The sequence below is a fragment of the Centroberyx gerrardi genome, chromosome 8, assembly GCF_048128805.1.
Source record: "Centroberyx gerrardi isolate f3 chromosome 8, fCenGer3.hap1.cur.20231027, whole genome shotgun sequence".
In the NCBI taxonomy this organism is placed as follows: Eukaryota; Metazoa; Chordata; class Actinopteri; order Beryciformes; family Berycidae; genus Centroberyx; species Centroberyx gerrardi.
Genome location: NC_136004.1, coordinates 31747572 through 31758293, shown reverse-complemented (window position 1 = coordinate 31758293; position 10722 = coordinate 31747572). Strand labels below are relative to the sequence as shown.

The following is a 10722-nucleotide window of genomic DNA, read 5'->3' as shown; positions in this document are numbered from 1 at the left end:
GTTGGTGAACAAACTGTCTTGGCGGTGACTTCAACACGTCTCTTTACATTTTGAATATCACACAAATAAGATATTAGAAGTTAATAATAATACACATGCTTCATACTTGTGTGCTGTGTTTGTGTTTCATGGGTTTGGTTTGGTTAGGCTCGGTTCGTTTTCAGCTCACTCACTTCAAACTGGAAACTGGTATCCCAATTCACATAATAATGATAGAGCTGACATTCTCAGTCATGTGTTTACAGATTGGATTTTATGAGCTCATTTACGTCAAAAGCTGTCCAGTGTTGTTATGCTTTTTTTTTTGGAAGGCAGCAGAGTGAGAATAGTGAGAAGGGAGTCCATGTTTCAGTCGACACAGGTTCATGTTGTTACAGTACATTATATTATATTACATTACATTACATTACATTATGTCATTTAGCAGACAGTTTTGTCCAAAGCGACTTACAAAAAGTACATTTTCTCAAGTACATTTTGTGTCCTTAATCAGTTACAAGACTTTATATGATTTGTTTAGACCATTTTCATTCCTGCTGTATTTTAAGAGAATACAAGAGAAAAGAGAATTTCTCCTTTTGGGATCTAAAAAAAACCCAAATCACACCCTGAACTGACTGAACTGAAAGGGAATCGATCCCAACACTGATCATCACACCAGAAATCTCGGCCTGATAACATAAAATATTCTCTTCAAATTTTAAAATCTCAACAATTCCCGCAAGATAATAAAGTAGAATACAAAAAAAATGGCTATACTGATAAATCAATAGGCGTTTTCTACCAGACAATGCTATTCAGTTCAACTGTTATTGTTATAAACTGTGGCACTTGTTATGCATAAGTTATCATACAATTAATACTGAAGTCCCAGCCTTCAGGCAGACGTTAAAACATTTATTCACACGGGGCAGACAGGAGAAATCCATCAGAGATCCATGTGAGGCTCAGCCTCAGCTTACTATCAGACAGACACACTTCAGACTTCCTGTCATTGAAAATGTGTTTTTCTGCAGAATAAATGCTCCATGCCACACCCCAACTGTCACAGTACCGTTTGTTTTAACATTATGTTTTGTTCACAGTTCAGTTCTGTTTGGGATGGATAAAAGTTTGCTGGTAACTTGGCACCTACACATATTGAGTAAAGCAGTGATTCTCAACATTTTTTCATATCATGGACCCCATATTGTCCCCATCTGGACCCCCATTTGATGAGATTTTGTCTCTCGGACCCAAATCTGAGAATATCTTTATTGTTAGATATGATTTTGTGCAGAATCCCATGACTATCTGTATTGTAGGTAGAGAGATAACAGAGAAACTATGATCAAAACAGTCATTCTTCTCCATTCTCTAATTGTGTTAACTTCTTGTAAATGAAATAACGGTGAAGTTTAACAATTCATCAAGTTGTGTGGGGACCCCCTGGAACCCCCTCAAGGACCCCTGGTGGTCCCCGGACCCCACGTTGAGAACCACTGCAGTAAAGGGTGCTGGCTGAGTTTTCCTACACAAACAGGACCAAACGGGAAACCACAGGGAGCCGACACTGCTGACTCAAACATGATGAGTCCTCCTGAGGATGGAGAAACCCTCCGACTGGCCATGGGAAGATGGAAATTACTTATTCACAGGCAGCATTTGTAGGCAGGTTTGTATGAAACGACACAAATTTAAAGTGAAGCAGCAGCTGTGAATACAAAACACTGTAAAGTTCAAAAGAAAAGAACAGAAAGCCGTCTTCTGGGTTCTGTGACGTCAGACTTCTTCATTTGTGCTTTTTCTTCACCTCCATGTGGTTCCTCATACCTCTGCAGGTATCCATGATGCTGCATCTAGTGGCGTGTTCCTCAACATGTCAGCTGACCTCAGGGTGGAGCGTGACATTTAGACCTGAACCCAGTTTAGACCTGAACCCAGTAGGCTTCAGCTGGCAGACAGGAGTTTTAGTTCTACAGTTCTGCAGAAATGATCTCATTCGTTGAGCTAAGCCTCAATATTGTTTAAAAATGCTGCTATTAGGAATTAATAATTATAATTATGGACAAATTGAAGGCCCATGTTGGCATCCGCCCCGCTGAAGTGTCCTTGAGCAAAACACTGAATCTCCTGTTCGGTAGCTGACCTCTGACCTCTGACATCTGACCAGAAAATAGACAAATTCCCAACAGGGATCAGTAAAGTATCACATTACGGTACATTTAGTCGGGTTTCAGCTCACTGAAAGCTTCTACCTCTTGGGTTTGGTTTGAGTTCGGACATAAAATCATCATGTCATCATCAAATTTTCGTACCTAAGTGTAGCTCTGTCGTAGGTTCAGTAAATAAGGTTTAAAGTTATTCTGTAGTCATTAAGTCTATATGTGGTCTATATATATTTATATAGGCAGATAAATATTAAGGAGATTGATATTCGGGGTGGAGTCTAGATGGTTAAAGGAGCGAGCTTGCGACTGGAGGCTCACAGGTTCGACTCTCAGTGGGAAAACTCGCTCTCCGCTCTCTCAACAGTTTTGTTCAAGACGCTCTTGAGCAAGGCACTTCAGCCCAGCTGCTCAGGAGGAGGCGCTCAGCAAGTGGGACCGTCTGCAGCGAGCGTGCGGCCGGGTGGAGCCAAAGGAACAGACGCACTCAGAGAACCAGACCCTGGATAAATAACAGTTCGGGTCTGGGGTCAGTGCGTCCGGACGGGCGGCTCCAGCTTGTTGGACAAGGCGGTCAACACCTGGTCGAACTTGGCGTACCGCTGAGCCTGGCTCTCCACGGCTCCCCTGCTCCCCCACAGCAGCCTCATCTGGAAGTCGGTCAGGAAGAGCTCCAGCAGCTCCGCCCGCTCCTGGAAACCTGCAGCATCACAACGTCACAAATTCATAACAGAGAAGAGAAAGCTAGCTAATTAGAGCAGAAATCCAACAGAAAGGTCTAGTGGAGAGCTAATATATCATCAAAATACTGGATTAATAAAACTGCTGTGGCATTTCAAGTTTGTGTCATTCCTCTTCCCACCCCTTTACCTTGCAGTTTGGTTTCGGCGTTGGAGCGGTAGATGCCCCCCAGCTGTGCGATGGTCCTCGCCGCCCCCAGATGGGACATGACCACATCCACCCCGGCTTCCACCGTCTCCCACGGCTCCGCCCCCTCGCCCACCGCCACGCTCTTCTCCAGGAGGGACAGGAGGGGAACCACATGGGGGAAGGTGGTGCTGGACAACGGGCAGCTCTCTGGAGGAGAGAGAGAGAGAGAGAGAGAGAGAGAGAGAGAGAGAGTTAGGATAAACACTGGCTCATCTATTTCAGTGTAGCCCATAGATGAGAATGGCGATGATGCAGCAAAAAGTCAACACCTACAAAGTATGAAACCCTATTCAATTTCTATGAACAAAACAATAAATCAACATTTTCTGTGGTTGCTTTTTCTATGTTCTAATAATTGATGTGAAATGCATATGGTGTCAATAATTTGTCGTTACCTTTTAACGCTTGTCAAACAACAGTAAGATTATTCAAATGTTTTTTCTTGAAGTCTCAAAATGCTCCTCTCTTTGGTGAGGTTTGCTAGCTTGTTAGCATTTTGTGACTTCCAGATAATTAAATTATAATGATCATCAGTTGTTTGACAGAAGTGAAAAGGTTTGGGGCAATTAACAACACCAAATACATTTTACATCAATTATTATAACACAGAAAAAGCAACCACAGAAAATGTTGATTGTTTTTATAATATATTTAAATAAATAAATCTATCTATCCTTCTGATAAATACAAAAGTAAATAAATGTATAAAATAACATGCAGAGAAATCTCCCTAGAAATAAAAATAAAGAGTAAAACAATATGTAATCAAGAAAACATTTCTTACTCATTTATTTATTCATTTATGCTCACTATTATTTATTTATAGATTTATTTCTGGATTTCTAGGATTTTTTTTTTTACATTTATTCATTTTTGCGTTTATTAATTTAAATCCCACGGCTGAGAGGAGGCGGCGTGCTACCTCTCCCGTCGTTCAGGCTCTTCATGAAGGGCTTCAGTGTTTTCTCGTACAGGATGGCGCCCTCTGTGTGTCGCTGCCGTAACGCCGTCCAGGTCCGCTCCAGACGGGACACCTGAGACACAGAACCCTCAGTCAGCACGAAAAAACCCACACAGCTGCAGTTAAGAGTAGATTAAAGGTCCCATATCTCAGATCTGGTGTAAAGCAGGACTCCCCTTGCCTCTGTGATGATAAAGGAGTTGGATGGTCTATCTAAACATGGTGAAAGTATCAAAACACACGGTCGCCAACTAAATCCACACAATCCATATTAGAAAAGCGAGCCTCTAAACGAGCCGTTTGGACTTCCGTAACTTTGTGGCGTCACAAAGGTTCGCTCATTATCATTTCTGTAAGAAATAACAGACTAACAAAGTATTTTTTTCAAAGCGGTCGAGCGGTTGTCATTGTTTATTACCGGAGAGTTTTCCCTACCTGTAGCCGCCGGGCCGCGGCGTCTCACGTTTCACTCTTGAAACGGTTAGCCAATCAGAACAGAGGGTCGTTAATATTAATGAGCGACAGAAACAGCCTGTTCTTGGTAAGGCTCAGAGAGATGCTGGAAAATGAACGTGGAAAAATGGATTGAGAGTGTTTTTGGTTCATGACACCACACACACAGCTTTGAATGGACCTCAAGACAGAAAATAAAACACTGGGAAGTGGAGAATATGGGAACTTTAAAGACAGATTAAAGTCAGAAATTTGTTTAAAAAAACTTTCTGAATCATAACCTACCAACTTCATTAATTTCACTATCTAGACCAGTAAACTTGCTGCCTGTTTGTTGCTCCTCCATTTCACCTAGTGACCTTAATACACCATCGTAAAAACATTTGATGTCCCTTGTGACATGATGACGCCCGCATGACTTAGCACTTCCTTCACTGCATGAACAGTCACGACAGTGCAAGATAACATGGTCATAGTGCAATACGACCAACTTTACAACAGCGTTCATAGTCTAATGTAATAAAGGGTTATGCAACGATAAGCTCTTGAGTTATATTGCAGAGAAACACTGACGACCACGGCAGTCATGACAACCAATTATATTACTTTATTTTGACCTGGGTGTCCAGAGATTTATTCAGTAATGTTATCTAGAACTGCAAAGTCATTCATCCACTTTGTGTTTAATATTAATCACCAAGCCTCCCTCATATCCATCAACCTGATTCTGAGTAATAATTATCTTTATCTATACAGCACTTACTTCTGACCTGCAGTGCCCTCTTGAAAAGGCTGACATGCTGTATTGGAAACACAAATGTGTGTTGCCCGAAGCTAAAGAATAAAAAATTCAGCTACTCTTTGAGAATAACTGATACTGAGAATACTGGATATTGCAGCCGAAACACATTGGTTTTTAATATTAAATCACTGACAACTGTTCTCCAAGAGTAGCTGGAATTATTTATTTTCTATATCTTAACTTCAGCGTCATGTGACAGATTTGTTGGCTGTTGTTCCCCCAGCAGACACACAGGTGTGTTGGAATGATGCAGAATTTAACAGTGAATAAGATGAGGCAGATGGGTCTCGTTTCAAATCAGAAACACATTTTTCATGGCCATGTTTCATGTGCAGGGCCTATGTGTAGTTTATGCAGGTTGGTGTTTTGTTCTGCTCTGGAGGCAGAAATAATCTGATTGGTTGAGTTAAACCTCAGTGGGCGGAGCCAAAGAACCACAGTTTTCAGAGCACAAGTTAGCTAACTGGCAAACTTGAACCAAGAGTACCTGGCTGCAGACAACATGGTCAAAATATAAATAAAAATATAAATGGAATGACTTTTTTAACCCTAACCCTAACCCTAACCATGTCATCCATGATGTTGGAAGCTCAGCTAGCTAACTAGCTAACCTAGATAACTTAGTATGATAGATTGTATTTTTTCAGTTAGCAGCAGAGCGCTAGGCTTCATAATATTAGCTTCCTCCTCTCTTACCTCTTGTCTTTTTCACTGAGCTTCAGTCTAAGTTACTTAGCCAGAAAAACTGTGGTTCTTTGGCTCCGCCCACTGAGGTTTAACTCAGCCAGATTATTTCTGCCTCCAGAGCAGCTCTGCCTCAGATAAATGTTTGTAGAAGCAAACCTGTTTACCTGTGGCAGCTCTAAGGCTTTCATAATGGCAGCGAAACCAAACATGTTGCCCATGTTGCTCTTGAGCTCAGCAGCTATCTGGATGGTTTTGTGCAGCAGGCTGGCTCTCTCCTCCGTGGTTCCTGTGCATCCCAACACATCTACAGCCAACATGATGGCCATGGTCTGGAACCTGCAGGGGGCGGAGAGGAAGACGGGACGTTAACTTTATGGTTTATATCATTTGCATGTAAAGGATTAAACACAGAAAGAGAGAAGGCAAAAAAATTACGAGATAAAGATGCATCTCTCCTAAAAAAAACCCTCCAAAAAAACAAGAAGATGACACCAAGCTGCAAGGTTTTTATATGAAAACAATATAAAATATATATATATTTTTAAAGCATGGCTCCTGGCTCGCACCTCTCCAGCAGGTCCAGGCGGAGCTGCTGGCCGTGTGGCAGGGTGAGCAGCTCCATCCCCGAGCTCACTCCCATCATCCTCTGCACCTCCGGACTCACCTCCAGTATCCGGGCCACCTGGGCAACACAGACACGCTCAGTCTACCTGTTTGAGGGACTTCTGCTTGTGTGTACATACTGTGTCAACATAACATCATGTGTCTGTCTGTGTGCAAAGAGATAAAATTTAACATCTAACCACACTGTTCCTATGTTCAAGCTGCACTATGTAACTTTGCACTTTGGCCAGATAAACAAATCAAGTACATTCAATCATAATGTATGTATTATGATTACATGTTCTGCATCAAATACCAGCTGAAGGATCCCTTTAACATTTTATGACATTCAGTGTTGATAACATATACACTACCAGTCAAAAGTCTGGACCCACCTGACTGAATATTCTGTGTTTTTCATTCTCTTAAAGCCATTTTGATCTAAAGGCTTCTGCTTAAATGCTTGAAATTAGTTTCTTAGACAAATATAAAATAGTGAAGTTGATCCTATGTATGAATTTCTTTCCAAAGCCTTTTGCCTTTCCATCAAGGCAAAGGGCGGCTACTTTAAAGAATCTAAAATATAAGATAGTTTTGATTTGTTTAACACTTTTTTTGGTCACTGCATAATTCCATTTGTGTTATTTCATAGTTTTGATGTCTTTACTATTATTCTAAAATGTGGAAAGTAGTAAAAATAAAGAAAAATGTGGTGTGTCCAAACTTTTGACTGGTAGAGTAACACTAATATATAAGATATGTGGACAGAAAAAACAAAAAAACATGGAATTTCACAGAATTTGTATTCAAATTTCAATTGTAATTGATGAGTTCATTCGTGAGTTGAACCCTGGGAAGCAGTACCATGCAGTCGGCCTTGGTGATGTGTTTGGCAGCGGTCTTGGGCTCCACCTCAGCCAGCAGCTCCTTCACCCTCCGCAGGATGCAAACCTCCAGCGGCTTGTTCTCCTTGGGCATCAGCTGAGACTGGTACCTCCCCGGCCTGAAGGCGGAGGCGGTCTCCACCAGGGGGCAGAAGTACACGTTCCCCTCCTCCGCCCGCAGCGGGTCGACGCCCGGCGCGTCGTCCGCACGCAGCCGCTCCACGTAGCTCTGAGGGCCGGGGTGGAGCTCCGTGTAGCCGCTCCCGTCCGGGTCCGAGGCCAGGCGGTCCCGGTTTAGGGGAGGCTGGGGTCGGTCGGTACCTTGTCTGTGCAGGGTGTTGTTGGGGGAGGGCCGGGGTCCGGAGCGCCTGGAGAGGGACGGGGATGGAGCCACGCTGGCCGCCCGGCTACCGCAAGGGCTTCTGGACCGCGGGGCTGGGGATGGAAGCAGAGGGCAAAGATAATATTAATAAACTTTATTTATACAGCACTTATCTTATCTACTTAAGGCAGAGGTTACTAAGTGCTTTACAGGAAGGCGTAAAAACAAGAAAACAAGGATCAGCTCTGCAAGCCTGAGGCTCAACAGCTGAACCTTTCGTGGGCATCAGTTCTGCCTTTCCCCCATTTTGAATGAAGAGCTTTCTGTTTTTCACGTTCCGCCTGTGTCAAAGCGTCGTTTCCCCAGTGGCAGAGTCATACACACATGCAGTACTGGGAACAAACGTTTCTTAATAAATGTTTGTTCCCAGTACTGCAAGTGTTGCTGGAATCTATTCTTCTCCAGTGTTACCTGTCCATTCCATGCACCCTTCTGCCTTCAGAGTCATACAAGGACACAGACTGTCAGTTAGCCTGGGGTCTGTGTGTCTATGGTGTGTTTGATAGCATTCACTGTTTACATTGTTGATTGCTTATATGGTATACTAGCTCTAAGACTGCAAACCACCAGTGAGAAAAACGTTAACTCTTGATCTCTATGCACAAAGTTCAAGACTCTAAATCCCGTGAGGAGGGAAGAGACTAAAAGCTTCTTGGATGGCCCAGAATTTTCTACAGCTCAACCAGGACAGTTTGGTTATTTAGAAGTTTTGGTTATTGGTCCTGAGGCCCGGAGAGAGTAACTGGCTGCAAAGCTGCAGTCACTGGCATTAAACCCCAGTCATCAGATAAAAAACGTAGGCGTTATTTTTAATTCAGACCTACATTTTTTGCCTTTTATCATCTTAAGAAGCATTGCCAAAGTCCGGCTGTTTCTCTCTCAAGCTAACACAGAGACATTAATTAATTAATTCCTCTCTGGTCTGCCCAAAAAGACAATCGGTCAGTTACAATTAATACAAAACTCAGCTGCTCGTGTGTTGGAGAGCTCACATTAGTTTTAAAGTCTCTGCATTGGCTGCCTGTTGGCTTCAGAATTGATTTTAAGATCCTTTTACTGGTTTTTAAAGCTCTTAATGGCCTTGCACCAAGCTATTTATCAGACCTTCTCTTGGCTTGTGAACTAACCAGAACCCTCAGGTCTTCCGGCAGTGGCCTTTTAATCATTTCAAAAGTCAAAACAAAAACCCACAGTGAGGCATCTTTTAGTTACTGTGGTCCTCGCCTCTGGAACCGCCTCCCAGAAGACCTGAGGCTGCAGAGTGTTGACATTTTTAAACGCCTTTTTAGTCGAGCCTTTACATCTTAATCAAAACATTTTAGGGTTTTTTTTATGTTTGCCCCCCTTATCTTGTTTTATTTGTTTTAATCTTGTCTCTAGTGTTTCCTTAGTTTTATTGTGTCCTATCAAGTTTTAGTCTGTGAAGCACTTTGTGTTACATTTGTTTGTATGAAAAGTGCTATACAAATAAAGTCTGATTAATTGATTGATTGATTGATTGATTGATTGATTGAAGCTTGAAATTTAAAAAGTCTATATTGTCATGGCTCAGAGCCAGCGGGTTTCGACCATAAGGTCTTCATCAGGGCAAGAATGACTTCACAATGAGGAAGTCACAATTTAAAAATACTACAAGCAATCAAAGACTAGCAATGAAGGCACATGCACAACGTCTGTGTCAATGCTACATTCAAGTGATGTCTGATTTACGGTCTGAATGAGTTTCCGACCAGGAAGTGCCACATGAACACCTGATCATGTCGGATGATCAAGTCGGAGAAATCAGGATTGTAGCTGCAGCACGAATTGGCCGAGTTGTGACGTCATCGCTCTTTCCAACATGGCAGAAGAGCGCAGAGTCGTACGTGAACGGAATAAATTTCATACAATAAAGCCAAAAATGAACCAGTACAAGTACAAATTTAAAAGACATGGATATTCCTTGATAACTACAGTGCTGCAGCATTCAGTTTCCTGTGGTATTTACAATCATAATCCCCTGAAATAGCCGAAGATTGCTTAGCTAGGCTATCGCTAGCTCAACACAAACAACACAAACAGCAACACATTTTTAACAAACAGCAAAAGATCTACCAGTAAACTAGCTACCAGTCATGACTAGCAATAATTTTGCTGAGTAAGGCACAATGTTGTTTTGATCTTCAGAAATGTAACTTTTATTGTCTAAGTTTACATCTCATTTCTATATATTTGATTCTACACCACTTGGTGTCCAGCCTGCAGGTTGATTAGTGTTTCAAGTTTCAAATAATTTGAAAAACAGTTTTTTTCCTGTTCAGGCTTGTCTTGTAGTTTTTCACCGATCCACACCAAACCTGGTACATAGCCTGAGGGCCTTGGTGCAAGTTTTTAGTCAAAATAGCAAATTTGGCTGTTGTTCCATTCGGGTTTGTCCTGCAGCTCAAACTGGTCTTCAGTGCCATTAGTGATTGAACCACCGAATCACCGCTTGCAGCTATATTTCAACATTTTATTACTTTCAGTTTGTTTTCCTGTTTTCCTCCTTCTTCGTTTATGCATTTTGCATTTCTTGTCTTTTTCTTTTGTTTCATCTGATATTCATCGTAAGTCCCTTAGATTGTTATCTCACCTGTATAACCTGTGATGTTTTTTTTTTTATCTCTTTTGCTGTGTTTTATCATTTAATAATAGAAATAATAAGACACTCTATTTATATAGATTTTACAAAATGCATTACAGACAGGCATAAAATAAATATGTAAAATAACTGTGCTTAATTTGCACTCTACATAAAAATTGGTAGTTTTGCACATTTTGCACAAATATCTCCTCTCTCTCCTCTTGCGTATGGATTGTATCCTATCCTTTTTAACTGAACTGGAATCAGTTTG

General features: G+C 41.7%; 1 protein-coding gene across 1 annotated transcript in view; it reads right to left on the bottom strand.

Annotated features, from left to right (window-relative positions):
* Positions 1 to 2532: 2532 nt before the first annotated feature.
* Positions 2533 to 10722, bottom strand: part of sh2d3cb (SH2 domain containing 3Cb) — a 38428-nt gene continuing 30238 nt past the window's right edge. The window contains exons 7-12 of the mRNA XM_078285391.1: positions 7448 to 7902; positions 6547 to 6662; positions 6145 to 6316; positions 4000 to 4111; positions 3018 to 3224; positions 2533 to 2847 (exon numbers count right to left, since the gene is read on the bottom strand). Of these exons, the coding sequence (XP_078141517.1) occupies positions 2678 to 2847; positions 3018 to 3224; positions 4000 to 4111; positions 6145 to 6316; positions 6547 to 6662; positions 7448 to 7902 (1232 nt within the window). The 3' untranslated portion in view covers positions 2533 to 2677. The remainder of the gene's footprint in view (positions 2848 to 3017; positions 3225 to 3999; positions 4112 to 6144; positions 6317 to 6546; positions 6663 to 7447; positions 7903 to 10722) is intronic.